The sequence below is a fragment of the Prionailurus viverrinus genome, chromosome E1 (genome assembly GCF_022837055.1).
Source record: "Prionailurus viverrinus isolate Anna chromosome E1, UM_Priviv_1.0, whole genome shotgun sequence".
NCBI classification, from domain to species: domain Eukaryota; kingdom Metazoa; phylum Chordata; class Mammalia; order Carnivora; family Felidae; genus Prionailurus; species Prionailurus viverrinus.
Window position 1 is genome coordinate 14,482,195 of NC_062574.1, and position 15,918 is coordinate 14,498,112.

At 43.4% G+C, this 15,918-nt stretch overlaps 1 protein-coding gene across 5 annotated transcripts in view; it reads left to right on the top strand.

Moving 5' to 3' along the window:
- Positions 1 to 15,918, top strand: part of SMG6 (SMG6 nonsense mediated mRNA decay factor) — a 228,090-nt gene that overhangs the window by 44,434 nt on the left and 167,738 nt on the right. For 4 of the 5 annotated variants that reach the window (XM_047832481.1, XM_047832478.1, XM_047832480.1 and 1 more), the window contains 2 exons: positions 4,343 to 4,404; positions 11,337 to 11,482. In XM_047832481.1, coding sequence (XP_047688437.1) covers positions 4,343 to 4,404; positions 11,337 to 11,482 — 208 coding nt within the window. Of the gene's footprint in view, positions 1 to 4,342; positions 4,405 to 11,336; positions 11,483 to 15,296; positions 15,417 to 15,918 lie in introns of those variants that run through there. The other variant, XM_047832483.1, reaches the window with a different exon arrangement.

The following is a 15,918-nucleotide window of genomic DNA, read 5'->3' on the forward strand; positions in this document are numbered from 1 at the left end:
GCACATTGGAATTTCTTTTAATACTGAGTACTCTTACTGTTCTTAAAATAATTCACTTTTCAGAAATTCAGTTTTCCACACAGCTGTTCAGAAGAAGGAGCAACTATTTAGGAATTGAAATTGGGCAGATTTCAGACTTCTCTCCTGTGTTGTATTGCTGCTTCTGAGCACCTTTCTCCTTCCTTGCTCCATAGTTCACAGAGCACTTAGGCAGTTCTGAGTGACAGTTGCCGGGGCTTGTATAAAACATTTACACCTCAGAATGCTTTAATTTGTATTATTTCATTTTATCCTTTCAGCTCTGAGTTAGGTGGTGTCAGTGGTGGAAATTCCATTTTATAGTTGAGGAACAACCCGAACTATTTTACTCACAATTCCATAGTTAATGGCAGGACAGACTTCATTGTGAGGGTCCAGGAACCTACCCATTAATGGCTGCCGCCATTAATGCCTCTTTGGTCATTGCTTTTCGATGGTTTATAAGAGGCTCAGGAGTCCATAGTGAATTGGTTTTGAACTTGAACTGAAGAGCAAAGAGCCCTTTAATAATTCTAACGTCCTCTTAGGGCTATACCCAAGAAGCATTTTTAGTTTTTGATGAACAGTATGTAAATATGTGAGGAAGACCTGGAAGCAGATACACTCACTGTTCAAAGAGTAACATTTCTTTCTGTACCTGAGTGAGACCTGAGTGTATTCAGAATCAGAAAGTTGCCAAAATGGAAACCAGTACAGGGTGCTGTGTTGGAGAAGGAGGAAGTTCAGACTAAGACTTTCCTACCTACTATGGACTTAGTATCAGTTAAGTTTCCCAAAAATTTTGCAGGAGTACTAGCTGACTTCATATTGTTACATGCAGTGTTGCTTAGGCCCAGTTGATCAACATGTAACAAGTCTATTTCCTCAATATAACATGCCTTACCTCTCTCTAGAACACATCTGCTTTTTTAGCTTTTTTATGACTTGAAGTATTGTTGGTAACTATAGAGAGAAACTGTGTTTAGGGTGACAGCTACTTCTAGACTAAAAATAAAGCAGTGGTTCTCATTAACCAAGCTCAGGGAGAATGTGTGTGCAGTTTGAAAAAGTTCCCTAAGATTCGCTTCACTCTCACTTGAAGCACAATGCATTGAGATCTACTTTTTACTAGGTACAGTTGAAATATGATAATGGCAAGCATGAATTGTGGTCTTAAGTGGGCTTCATCTACTATCCTAAGTGAAGGGTCTTTGGGAAGTATTACATAGAACCACAATATTAACAAAGCCTCTTGGAGCTCTCATTTTAATCTAGGAGGTATTATGGGTCATACAGTATGAGTTTTCTACCTAATCGGAAACCTTAAAAGTAAAACTGAAGTGCTTTTAGTTACTCTTACTCCCTTATCATCCCTTCCTTTATGAATAAGCTCATCCATTCTTTTCCTGAGCTACTTGCATTATAAGGGAAGGAGAACTTTAAAAAAAAAAATTTTTTTTTTTTTTTACATTTATTCATTTTTGAAAGACCGAGAAAGTCAGAGTACAAATGGGGAAGGGCTAGAGAGAGAGGGAGACACAGAATCCGAAGCAGGCGCCAGGCTCCGAGCTGTCAGCACAGAGCCTGACGTGGGGCTCGAACTCACAGACTGCGAGATCATGACCTGAGCTGAAGTCGGCCGCTTAACCAACTGAGCCACCCAGGTGCCCCCCCCCCTCTTTTTTTTTGGAATCAGAAGACCTGAGTTCAAGTTCTGATTCTGCCATTTGCTGGCTTAAGTTGGTTAAATTTCTGAGCTGCCTTGGGGCTTTGGGGATGGTAATTGGCTTGAATGAGAGGAATTAACTTCATTGTGTGCCTACCAAAGTATGCTGTATGTATAAATATAACCAGTTATAAAGGATTCTTCCTGGTTATGGGTGAGTTAACTAGATTATGATTGATAGCTGTGGGAAAAGGGATAATTGAGTTAAAATTCGAATATATAGAGAGAATTTACATACTTTACCTTTTTATTTTGAAATAATTTTATATCTGTAGAAAAGTTGTAAGAATAATCCAAAGAACTCTGTATATCCGTCACCCAGATTCTTCAGTTGTTCACATTTTACCACTTGCTTTATCATTCATTGGGAGAGAATGTTCAGCTAAAAGCTGAGTTTACAACATGTTGAGCATGCTTTTACTTGCCTTATCTCATGTGCCATTCTGTTAACATATGGGTACTGTTACCTACATTGTGTAGAAAGAAAAACTCAGAGAGGTTAGATCAGTTGCCTGGGATTCCACAGCAGGTAAATGGCAGAGGTTTGTTGTAGATCTAGAGATTTGCATTCTAGCCCAGGTTTTGCCACTAGCAGTGGTATAACCACTGGCAGTTTATTTTATAGCACTTCCTTTGTTTTCTAGCAGTTTCCCTTCATTTCATGGTACCCAGTGTCCCTGGCCCTGACTCACCTCACTATAGAGATAGGTTACTATTTATGAAGTATCTTGAGCTTTTTAACTATATTAATCAGTGTTTGGTCTAGTATTGCTGATTAAATATACTTTGTTTAAGCAAAAATAAAGACAAGGCCTTGTTTTTTTAACAGTATTTTATTTTATTATTTTATATTTTATTTTTTATTTTATTTTATTTTATTTTATTTTATTTTATTTTATTTTATTTTATTTTATTTTATTTTCAGGAATAGAATTTAGTGATTCATCACTTCCATATAACATCCAGTGCTCATCCCAACAAGTGCCCCTCTTAGTGCCCATTACCCATTCAGCCCATCCCCCCACTTATCTCCCTTCCAGCAACCCTCAGTTAGTTCTCTGTATTTAGGAGTCTCTTATGGGGGTGCCTGGGTGGCTCAGTCGGTTGGGCATCCAACTTCGGCTGAGGTCATGATCTCGTGGTTCATGGGTTCTAGCCCCACGTCGGGCTCTGTGCTGACAGCTAGGAGCCTGGAGCCTGCTTCAGATTCTGTGTCTCCCCCTCTCTCTGCCCCTCCCCTGCTCATGCTCTCTCTCTCTCAATAATGAATAAGCGTTTTTTGTTTTTTTTTTTAAGAAGATTCTCTTATGGTTTGCCTCCCTCTTGGTTCTCATCTTATTTTTGCTTCCCTTCCCCTATGTTCATCTATTTTGTTTCTTAAATTTCACATATGAGTGAAATCATATGATATTTGTAAAGACAAAACCTTGTATGCAGAGTTTGGTGTTGAAGTCATTGGTGACCTATGAGTATCCTCCTTTTCCCACATCTAGCTTCCATATGAGGTAGATGGAACTGCCATGATTTGAGGATAAACCAGAAGAGTTTTTCCTGTTAGGCGAAGTATCCAGGGGTGCTGGACTATTCCTTGTCCTGAGCACCCCCTTGACATCAGATTCTTGACCCTTCTTTCTGTCTGGCTACAGGGCCCTAAGCATTTTGGTTCTGTAAGACCAGGAAAAGTGACAACAAGGTTTGGTTTTCAGATTATCTCCACTTTCTTTGAGTTCCTCTCCCTCACCTCCTTCGTTTGATCAGAGGAATCTTTCTCCTCAGTTTTGATAGAAGTAGATTTTCTGGAACCTTGAACTGAAGACTATAAATTTGGTACCTCCTGGGCCAGATGGGACTGGCAAATGTATGTTTTGACTTGCCTAATGTGTAAATTTTTTTCATCAGTAGCCAACATTTAAAAGCCAGAAGGTTTCATATAAAAACCTAGCTTTTAACTTTTCCTTAAAAGGGGGCAGGCGGGGAGGGGGGAAGAAATTATAAAACTGGGCCTACAAAGAGCAGACCTGGACTGGAACGGCCATAGGGCACTACTGTCCCCACCAGCCTGTTTTGTACCTGGCCCCTGTAGACACTTGAATTTTCAGTTCCAGACCTAGAACTTGAATTTTTGTTTTAAAAGCTGGGCTTTTAAATGAGTTAGTTAGTTACCTTATCCTTGGTTACAAAAGAATCCTGCTTTCTTGGGTAGGTAGAAAAATAGCTTATAAATAAGATTAGGGCCTTACCAAAATCAGAGTATTTCCCCTGCCTTTTCACTGTTTCATTTCCATCATTGTGGGGCCAGATTGGCTCCTAGATCTCAGAGAGCTGCAGTCATCACTTCATTCCCTGCACAGAGGCACCACTGCCAGCAGAGGGTGCTGTCGGCTCACCGAGCCTGCTGTCATGTTGGCTCAGCTGATCAGCAGCTGTTGGGCATGTGCCCTGGGTCTGTTTGAGACATTGGGCATGTTCATTTGGTTCTCATCCCTAGTGCCCACCCCTTAGACCCTGGCCAGGTTATTGTGTCACTAGGGACTCTGTTCAGTAACAGGAAACTGGGGAAAGTTTAATTGTTTTCTCCTCTCTCTTTTTCCCATGCAGCTGAACAAAAGGTTCATCCTCAGTTTTCTCCATGCCCATGGGAAGCTGTTTACCCGGATTGGGTAAGTGTGCAGGATGTTTATTTTATTTTCCTACATTACAAGTCATTTTGGAATTTAATATTGTTAGCAACTAGACTGTGTTTGTAACTGAGGGCACAGGGTGTGAATTCTTAGAGGGCTCCACCTTCTCTTCCCTTCACTCACTCTGCTCATGAAGTTTGGGAAATATTATTCTGCATCCGTCTGTCTCTTCTTTCTCTACCTTTACTAAAGCCCCCTTTAAACACCCATCCCCCACTGCTAGTCCCTCTGGTTTCTCTTTCCTTTGCCTTTCAGCCCAGCCCCTAGTGATCTCCTTAAGGAAGTCATACTCAATCCCAGGGGTCCTTCTTAGGGAGACTAGTGTCCATTAATTTTCCCTTAAAGAGGAGGGTAACATTTGCTTTCCTCTAACATTTTCTCTTCCTTCTGAACCATACCCCTTTCTTGTCTGCTCAGGCTCCTGCCCCATATTGCTGATCCCTGTAAATGCCGAGATTTTTCTATGGTTTCCCCATCCGCCATGGTTTTACATATAAATCTCAGGGAAAGTGGTGTGTGCAAAACCCCTGTTACTTCACGCATTAAGTCCCTGGAAAGAGATTAGGTTTTGAGTATTCCTTTGGTGGATCAGAGTTTTTCCTTGCTGTATAAAACTAGGGATCCTAAAGTCTTATGTATGCCTGCATACCAGAATTGAGGTGTGCTGAGGGCCCTTGTAGTCGAGGAGAGGAATAAGTGGCAGTGCTCTCTGATCAGTCTTCTACTGCGTTTTAGTATTTTCTGAATTGGAGGTTTTATTAGGAGCTACCCTTTGAGGTGGTATCTTTTGGATTATGGATCCCCCAGGTTGTTGTTAGTATTTCCCTCTCACTTTCTGCCATAACCTTCTAAGTTTATCTATGATGCTCTAGAACATTTTCCTCCTGGGAGAAGCTGAAAGGCTTTGTCCCGTTTTAAGAAACACTATTCCATGGATGGTGAACTAGAAAGTGTGCTTATTACATACTCATTTGTCATCAACCTGGGCAAGAGTGACAGTGATGGCCAGCACAGGGGGTACTCTTGATTTTGAAATCACTTGGGAAACCTAGAGCAGTGCTAATAGATGCATCTCTAGTAGGAGAACTAAGTGTGAAGTAATTCACTCGTGAAAAGGAAATCAGGTGTGTCAGTAGCTCCTCCCCCCCCCTCCCCCCCACCTTGTAAGCTCTACTCTGGCAGTTTTTACTCAACACTGTTGTATCCCTAGTGCCTGGCATACGGTACCTACAGCACATATTTACTGAATGAATGAGTAAATGTTTACAAGAAATGGATAGGTTGTGAAAGACTAGAGAGAAGGTTCCTAGTGTTCTAGGAGGTAATAGTAGACCCAGTCCAATCACCAGTGAGTCATGTAAAGCTACAGTTACAAGGTAGGCAAGATGATACCAATATCGTTTCATAAAATTAACCCATCATAGCAGGAAATACTGTTATGCTGCACCTAAAATCGGAACTATGGTTCCTTATCTCTTTGTTATCTTTTTTAGTTATCATTTTAAAAATCTTTCTTTCCCTTACTACCTTTCCACTCCATATCTCTCTCCTTCTCTCATTTTCCTGTGTTTTTTCTTTAAATGTTCATGTATCGTGTTGTTCCAAGTCAGTATTTTTCAACCTTCATACCGTTGATATTTTGAGCCTTAGAATTCTCTGTTGTTGGAGGCTGTCCTGTGCATCGTTACGATGCACATCTTATGATGGTTTAACAGCATCCCAGACTTCTACCCACTCCATGCCAATAGTGTCCCTTCCTCTTCTCACCAGTCATGATACTTATAAATGTCGCCAGACAATGCCACATGTTCCCTCCGGGGAAAAAAATTGCTCCTGGTTGGGAACCACTGTTCTGTTAGAGATTTTGGCTAAAGAAGTTATAAATCTTGGTCCAGAACGTAGAAATATTTAGGATATATTTTTGTCAGGTTTAAGTATTAGGTAGAACTTTACTTTTGTTGTCTTTAAAAATTCTCATAGATATTTTGGAGGATGTCAGGGAAAGAACCACAATAATGATTTAAAAGCTAGAAAATAATTTCTGAGAGGAGAAATTAATCTTAAGAAAATTAAGGTAAGGGGTGCCTGGCTGGCTCAGTCAGTGGAGCATGTGACTCTTGATCTCAGGGTTGTGGGTTCGAGCCCCATAGTAGGAGGAGAGATTGCTTAAAAATAAAATCTTAGGGGCGCCTGGGTGGCGCAGTCGGTTAAGCGTCCGACTTCAGCCAGGTCACTATCTCGCGGTCTGTGAGTTCGAGCCCCACGTCAGGCTCTGGGCTGATGGCTCAGAGCCTGGAGCCTGATTCCGATTCTGTGTCTCCCTCTCTCTGCCCCTCCCCCGTTCATGCTCTGTCTCTCTCTGTCCCAAAAATAAATAAACATTGAAAAAAAAATTTAAAAAAAAAAAAAATAAAATAAAATAAAATCTTAAAAAAATTAAGGTAAAAAAAAGGTCTAGAGACAGGTGTGGGGTACCCTAACTGTATTTAAATATAAAAGAGTCATAACCAGATAGTTTTGATTCCTGTGGGATGACAGCAAGAGAAAATAGGCTTATGTTACAGCTGAAGAGACTTGGTTTAGGTGTAAGACAATTTCACAGAGAGAAGATGTTTGGGAATTTTCTTCTCGGGAAGCCTTTGAAAAAGAATAGATTACCTCATTTGTCAGAGGTGGTTTGTTGTGGTCCAGATTATTTTTCAGGACCTCTTCCATTTTTGCATGTAACACATTCTGTTGGCAAAAAGATAAGTCCAGTCTAGTTTCACCTTCATAAAAAATGAGTTACAGTCGTGTTCGCATAAGGAAAATATATGTAAATTACAGGCAGTCCAGCCCCCTTGATGAGTATTCTTCTTGTGCAGACCTAGAGGTAAAAGAATTGAGCCCCATATTTATTCTGGAAGGCAGAGACAGAAGTAACTTCTATTGGGGGAAAAAAGAAGTATAGTAGTCTGTAAGACTAGAAAAGCAGGGAGCCCAAACCACACACAACAACATGGACTGGTGCCTAATTACCAAGAAGATGTGAAATGTGGGAGGCGTTGAAAACGAATTAAGAGTGAGGAGATTGTAATGGGGAGCAGCTGAAGACACATCCACTGTCCCGCCTGCCTTTTGAGAAAAGCCCCGGGTTACGTTGCTCTCCGGGCCTGTGTCTTCTCTGTGCCAGGTGTCCCAAATGGCATCCATATCTGCTTGAGTGCCTACTGTGTGCATCATGGCCCTCCTTCCTCAGTGTCCAGGGGAAAAGAGCATTAGATGGCCTCAGGTGCCAACAAGAGGTTTTTTTTTTTTTTTTTTTTTTTACCGCTGACTAAATACAAGACCTCGAGAGGGAACAAGTCAAAGCCTCCTTGGACTTCAGTTTCCTTATCAGTAGTTTAAATAGATGATGTCCAAGGTCCACTCCAGTCCTTATGTTCTACAGCACTATGAATTTTTTTTTCCTCTTGTTTTTACCCTGTCACATGGCTTAGTTTTGTTTGTTTTTGTTTTGCTACTGGATTGCTCCTTATCTTGTTTAGTTTTTAAAAATTAAGAAGTTGAGAAAAGTTAAGGAGCTTGATTCTTTTCTGCAGAGAGTGTCATCTAGCCCCTCTGTGTTCCTCAGCATTGGAGAGGTTGGGTCCTGCCCAGTTAGTCACTGAGTCACTCCCGATTTAGGTCCCAGTGTTGTCTGCAAGACAACTTTCTTGAAATGGCCATTCAAATGAGACAGGGTGTCTCTAGAGATCATTTCAGAAAGCAGTCTGTAAACACTCATCCTGAAATTTATTGTATCTTCGGCAGTTTTTAAGGATAGGGACCGAATCCTCTCAGGCGCAGGAGAGGGATTGAGTCAGGGATCCCACATGGTTCCTCACAGACACTTGCTTTCCTGGTGAGAGGCTGATCAGACCTGCGTCTTGACTCCCCTGAGAGAGGTTGGGAAGCCGGCAGCCTGTGGACTTTTGATTTGTGACAAATAGAATGATTTTGCCTCCCATTATTGCCTTGGTTAAAGTTACCACTTTAACTTTTACTTACTTGCCTAGTCACGCTGTTTGCACAACTTCAAGGTCTCTTGGAATTCAAAGCCTGATATATTTATTTTGGTCTTTGAATTGTGAAAAATGCAATGTTTATGTCTTGATTTATTTTTAAAATTATAAATGTTTTATATACAAAGGCCAGACGTATTCATTGTAGGGAAAATCTATTTACTGCCTATAGTGCTCGGTGTAAAATACTAAGAAAGCCCAACAAGAGAAGAAATAAAAAATTGCCCATATTCTCACTATCCAGAGATAACTCTCCATCCTTAACACTTGGCATATATTTTTATCTTTTTTTCTATACATATCCCCCCCACATTTATTTTTTTTTTTTTACAAATATGCTTAACAAGGGATATTAAACTACTTTAAAACTGCTTTCATTTAATATATACTGAACTTACCCCCACATGATTAAAAATGTAATACAACTTTTAAAAAATAGAATTCAGTTATATGGATGTGCCATCTTAATAATCGGCTATTGTTGGGCATTTTAGGCTGTTTCCAATTTTTTGCTGTTATAAATTATCATCTTATGCTTTCTGTCTTCCTCCTCTGCTGCTACTGTTGCTGCTGCTTTTATAATTTTATAAAACTTTAAACATAAATCGTATGTTGTATTTATCTCCACTTTAATATAATTTTTGTTCTGTGATATGGGTGGAGCAAAGAGAAACATAAAACTGCTTACAGGTAGTTTGAGGCCAAAATCAGCAATTTAGTGACAAAATTGGGAACTAGAAACCCTGTGATTGAGTCCAGAGGAAAGATCTTTTATCTGTGCGTCCCTCAGTTACTGCCTGAGCTGATGTAGTCTGAGTGGATTCATCTTCCTTCTCGTAGCTCAGAATTGAAGTATTCTAATTTATATCCTTATGTATTTGATGTTTACTTTTGTTTTAATCATGTTGAACTAGTTGAAAGGCAAAGGGAGGATTTTATTGTAATTAAAAAAAAAAAAAAAAGATGTGGACATTTGACCTGGTGCTCGTTTGAGATTCCAGTCTGACCTAGGGAGTTAATGGATCTGTTTCAATTTCCACCCCAGGGAAGAGGCTTCCTCAGACACAGCTTCGAAGCAGGACTGTCCCACGTGACATTTCTGTCATGTCATTCCGTGCTGGCTCTCTACTGCTTTTCAACACGGAGACACATGGCTCTGAAACTTGCCCATTGTGGCTGCTTTTCAAGCAGAGTGAACACTGCTATTCTCGTAATGAGAAGTGCTAGCCCCCTCCCCACCTCCAACCAGAAAGAGTGCTGCACAGTGTCAAGATTTAAAATGAAACCTTTGTTATAGCCCATGGGGAAAAATGGATCCATTCCAGCCCCAAACATATCACTCTCTGCCATTCCAAACCTACCAAGAGTTTTAATGGTTCTGAAACTTCTGGAAGGAAAAACAAGGTTCTTTTTTTTCCCCTCTTGTTTTTTGGGGAGGAGGGGCACTGAAATGGCACGTTGGGGAAAAAAGCAAATACATGGCATGTTTTGTGCCAATGAAAATGAGGACAGCTCAGCAGAGAAGGGAACTGAAGTATAAACTGTAATTGACCCATAGCTGTGGCATGACTCCTGGGTACCAGGAGGTCAGTAATAGGAGTTGCCATCCAAGGGCAAGGAATGAAGATTGCTAAAATGCCAGAAAGCTCTGGAGCTTCTTTCCTAACCCATGGAGGCTACTATTCAGTGGGGAAAGGGCCAAGGTTCAGGTGAAACCAGGAGCACCTTTCTCTAGGACCTGAAACTGTTGTATCTTTTGAGAAGGATTCCCTTCCCTGTGGCTTTCCAGAAGCTATTTATTAATCCCGCCTGGAGCTATTCCTCACTCCCACCCCCCTACCCCAGTGTACCACAAGGAGTTTGTTTGTTTGGGGGGGGGGGTGGGGGTTGAGGATGGATAAAAGATACTTCGCTGACCACGAATTGTTCGGCATGGCTCTAAGGCCCATGTGCCTGGTTTCTCTCTCTAGCACCAAGTCTGAATTTGCTTTTTATTTTCTGAGGACTTGGGCTGTGGTTTGTTCATGTTGCCAAAGGAGCTCCAGGCATGCACCACTGTTTGGGATCCAGTGGCCACATTTGGCAAGCAGTGGTTTGAATGACCTCTCTTTAGGAGCCCTAGGTCACTGGCTGGATTTCTACCTCCCTACATTACAGGCTCTTCCTGTATTGGGAGTGGCAGTTGGCCAGGGCATTATATTTCCACTGGCCTGAAAACATACAGACCCTGATGAGCAGAGGCTTGTGAGAGGGAGGAGGACAGCAACACAGGAAAGACTGAAACACATCAGTAGGGCCCTTGGGCTAGGGATTCTTCAAGGGGAAGTTTGGGATCCTTAGGTAGAGCAGTTAGTGCGATAGCACCTGAAACACAGCAGCAGAGCTCGGTCTGGTTTCCTGAAGCGAAGCCTCGAGTGAGGACTCGCTAGATTCATGAACCTCTTTTTATAGAATAGTTTTCATACCAGAGAGTTTGGGGAATATGTAGGTTTTAGAGCTTAAAGAAAATTCGTTCACTGTTCACAAAAACCGATTGTTTCACAGAGAAACTTTGACTTCAGCTTGAATCCACTTACTGCCAGGGGTTAGGAAATAGCATACCAGAGCATAATAACTCAGAGCAACTTATCCAGAGGTTGAGTTGTTTCCATCCCTGATCAATTCTTTCTCTTAAATGTGGTCGCCACCTTAGGATACCAGGAAGGTTTGTGAAAGAAAACGTCCTAGGCATTAGTTGTCTGCTTTCAGAGAGACACCGTGGGATGGGACGGGGGGGGGGGGGGGGGGGGGCGCCGATTTTGTGTGTGAGCGTACACGCCAACTGCTGTTGGGCACATACCTCCCTGAATGAGCTGGCTGTGTTTGTAGGATGGAGACATTCCCTGCGGTGGCTGAGAAGGTCCTCAAGGAGTTCCAGGTGTTGCTGCAGCATAGCCCCTCTCCAATTGGAAGTACCCGCATGCTGCAGCTTATGACCATCAACATGTTCGCTGTGCACAACTCTCAGTTGAAAGGTAAGGACTGTCTCGTTTCTTTATCTACACAGGTAAAGATTAATCTAGCTTCTTTCCTATGGTACCATATCACTCCATTCACCTGATACACACACACACACACACACACACACACACACACACACAGACACACTTCTCTATCAGTGTCTCTCCGATTTTCAATCTACTCTCTGAAATCTGTATGACTCTCTAGTGCTTGGGTGGGATGAAAGGAGGGAATCATGGGTATGGAGCTTAATTTGCAAACCCAGAGATGCTGTTGTACATCTGGCCATGCTGAAGGCAGCAGCAAGGCCTCTCGGAGGCTGCAGATCCAGAGCCTCTCCCAGGGGAGAGGCATTGCTGAAATGTTTCATTGCAGAGACCATACGCTTGGCAGGGATTGGGAATAGCTGTTTCTGGACTCATGTACCCTGTTTGTTCGATATGGAAAAGTCTAGTTCCCTATGGGCTATCCCTTGTGGGAGCCTGCCAGGGAGTACGAACAGTGAATTGATGAGCTTTGGTGACTCAAGCTGGAAGCACAAAAATCACCAGGCCCAGAATTTGGCTATCATACTGGTGTGCATTCTGAAATGCTTTTCTGAACACTGGGGTTTTTAACACTGGGGAGGGAGGGGCTGATTGGCAGGAGTTTTAAATGTTCTGAGGACCAGGTCACTGTTGAAGGATGTTACCAGGATCCCTCCCCTCCACCCCACTTAGGTAAGGATGATGTGGTTTGACTTGACGGAGCTATGCAGCGCGAGGGTGACATTGTTTTGTGTGTTTATTTGGTCCATGCTGCCAAAGAACCGTTTTGGAGCATTGACAGAGACGGTTTGGTCTCAGCGCTTGTTATCGGAAATGCCAAGAAGTGGGATTTGTCCCGTGCAGACTCTGTTGTAAAACAGACCTGGCCTTTCTGGACAGAGTGTTGCCAGTTCTCTTGTTATATCTCTTCTTAGTGCTTTCTCCCTCTGAGGTGGATTTACTTCCCTTCCTATTTGTGTTTGGGGGTTATGCTTCAGCTCGCTGGTGTTGGGGGGTGGGAGTGGATTTCTCCGCAGATGAGAGTGTATGCCACACTTGCCCTCGACACTTGGCTCCTCCTGGGACACTCTGCAAGGTCCTCTGCTGCTCCGCCTGCGTTTTCAGTCATATCTGAATCTTAGAGGATTTTCTCATCTTGTGCTGCCTGCTACAGCATTTAGAATTCCCAGCAGAAGTCAAGATGCAGAGGCTTGGGTGCCTTTTTGAGGCTGGCTCGTTATTTCTGAGAACACCTCTGAGGAAGCACGCACTCCTGAGGAGGCAGCGGGAGTTTCCAGGAAGGAGGAAATAAAGTTTGTGAAGTGCTGTCATCGTGAGGCTTGCAGTCCAAAGGGGAGGGGGGATTGATTCCTTCACCGTTGCTCTGCTGGTTCTGTCGAGTGGGAGGCTCACCAGACTCGGGAGATGCCCTCCTGTTTATTTTCCTGCTTCCCTCCAGCAGCAACACGGAGTTCAGGGAGTTGCCTGTCACAGAACTGCAGCCTCTGCCAAGGTGTGGTTCCGGCCTCAGGTGACCTGTGGTCTCAGGAGGTGTGAATGTAAAGGACCTGCAACTCTTGCCTGTGAAGCATCTGTTGTCAGCAGCTTCTGCTCCGTGAAAAGGAATGCCTTGGCCTTTTCATAGGCCACGAGTGAGTCCTTTTCTTGTAGCTGCTGTTATGTAAAGGTTAAGAAAATACGGGTGAAAGGAAGGTGAGATGGTGAGAATGGAGAAAGAAGAAAATAGGTGGTTCTCCCATTTCAGGCCAAGGTTCTTTTTTTTAGGACTCTTCCATCCGTGGTCAGTCATAATGAGGACCCGCTAGCCAAGAAGGACATGTCAAAGCCTGTGCTTGACTTGAGACCTTCTCAAGAAACCTTCTCAAGAAACCTTCTCGTTTCTGGCCTCGTCCTGACGCTTACCTCCATGAGGCAGCTGGGGCCAAGGGAAGTAGGAGCTGAGGTGGTCAGAAGCTCCAAGAGCGTTTCAGGGAAAAACAGCCCGGGCCACAGGATATAACACTCAGCTGGGACAGAGAGCTCTGCGGACGTGCTGCCAAGTACCCGGTGTGCAGTTGAGGCGGCCGTCCAGACCCCACTGTGTGGGCTGCCATTGGGAGAGGGGTGAGCAGAGCACTCAGCGGGGCTGGTTGGTGGGAAGATGCACTTTTCCATTTCCCAGCACATGAGTCATCTTCTCTGGGCCCCTGTGCTGTGCTTGCACGGACAGTGGCAAGAAGGGGGTGTTGTGGCTGAGTAGCAGCATCTGTGCCGGGGGTGGAGAGGGAAGGGGGTTGGGGACAGGGTAAAGATTTAAATCCTTCACTAATCAGCAGCAGTTTGAATCACATTTTTATGAGTAAGGAAGTGATAAATCAGCCCTGAGTGTTCAGCCCGCAAGTCCTGTCAGCTGGTGCCCTTCTAAAGGCTTCTCTCCAGGCCAGTCTGCTTGCTGTCAGAATCGCCACCCAGACACGGAACCCTGACTGTCTGAGACCGGGAAGCAAGGGCCTGATGCTGCCTGGCCCTCCCAGGTGCTTGGGGTCTTGGTGATTTGGCAGTCACTGCAAGTTACAGAACATCTGGGCCATCATTTTTCTTTCCATTCCTTCTTGGACATGTCCTTCTGGGTGGGTGTTTGCGTATGTCAGTTCCTGGACTCTGTGGAGAAGGAACATTCCAGCCTGAAGCAGAGGTGATCTGTGGCCCCCAAGGCAGTCGCGATCCTTTCAGTCTGTGCCTGGGCCTTCCTTGTAGATGTGGTACCTTAGGAGTGTGATTTGAAGAACAACAGGGACGTCCTTACTAAAAAGTATGTTCTTTGTTAATGCCTCTAATTCATTTTTGTGTGTCTGTGTATGTGTGTTCAGTGCCACCCTTGTATTGCTCTCCTCTTTTCAAAATACCAATAGTTGAGGGATAGAAATGATACTGTTACTAACTCTGTAGTGTGATTACTTTTTAAATGTGCTTTCCTTGTGGTCAAGAGAGACACAAAACTGTTTAAAAGCTTTGGATGCCTCCCAAGTTAAAATGGAGGAGAAAAACTTAGCAAGTGGTGAGTTAAAGGCATCTTTCCCCTTTTCCTAGGTTATAGTTTACCCTGGCGCTCAGGAAGGTGGAAGATGAAGGTCAGATTTGCCCTCTTTGCACAGGGGAAAATAAATTGAGTTTTGCCACATCATTTAAAATCTATCTAAACTTTCCAATCTCAGCATTGATCTTCAAATTCGCGGGTTGAGGGATGCCTGGCTGGCTCAGTAGGTGGAGCACGCAGCTCTTGATCTCAGGGCTGTGAGTTCGAGTCCCATGTTGAGTATAGAGATAACTTAAAAATAAGATCTTAAAAAAAAATGCATGGGTTGAGGGCCATTGGTGGGGGGAGACCTTTATCTCCTCCTCTCATATGGACCCTTTGCAAAAATTCTGCTTCAGTGGAACTATAGAGTCTAGAATCCTGCACAGAAGTGATTGGGGACAGATGAATTTGAAGGATGTTTGGGGGCTCTTAGCAAAGTGCCTGCTATTTATTAGGCACTAAGCCTTTGTTGAATGCATGGATGAAGGCGGCCATAGTTCTGGGAAAGCCAGCTCTCATTGAACAGTGTGTTCCTTACTTGGCCCATGTCCAAAATTGTCCTTTGGCGAGTGATGGGTGGTGGTGAGATAGGTGGTTCCCAGAGTGATGTCACAATTGGTAATGTCTCTACAGCATTCTTGAGCCTGAAGGGAGAAATGGGGCTTCTCCACGTGCCTCAGCATTTAACACTTCAGTGGCCATCTGACTGACTGACGTGATGCTGGAGGGTGAACTGTTGATCTAAACCACAAACACTCCAAGAATTTTAATTTTTTTTAATTTTGTAATTTAAGGAAATAAACTGGAGTTTCTTGAAGAGGAATAATTGAAGCAACGTTTGTGGTAGGGCATCACTGAAACCCATTGCATCCCCCATCTGTGCCCAATTTGGTCCAATCTGGCCTTCCCCCCACTTCCTTTTTTTTTTTTTTTCACCCCCTCTTGGTCTCTCTCTTTTTAAAAAAAAAATATGTTTTATAATTCCTGGAATCAAAACCATCTCAGGCACACACTGTTTTATTTTACTGTATTATTGGATTATACTTCCTATAAATCATTGGATGTTATTCATTGGCCACCACTGGAATAACTTCCCTTTTCTGTGCCCTGGCCCCCTCTTTTTCCTCCTCCTTTTCCTCCTCTGCCAGTTCGTAGACTAGGCCTCCATTTCAGCCCTGCAGAAATGGTGCTCTGGTGGCAGCAAGAGGGCACCCAAGAGACACTTCTTGTGTGTGCCGTCGGTGCTCCCTGCTTTTAGGGAACATGTAGGGGCTGGGATTGAGGTAGGGCTGGACTGGTGTTACCATTTAGGCTTGCTCTTATGGTTTGTTAGGAATCCTAAATT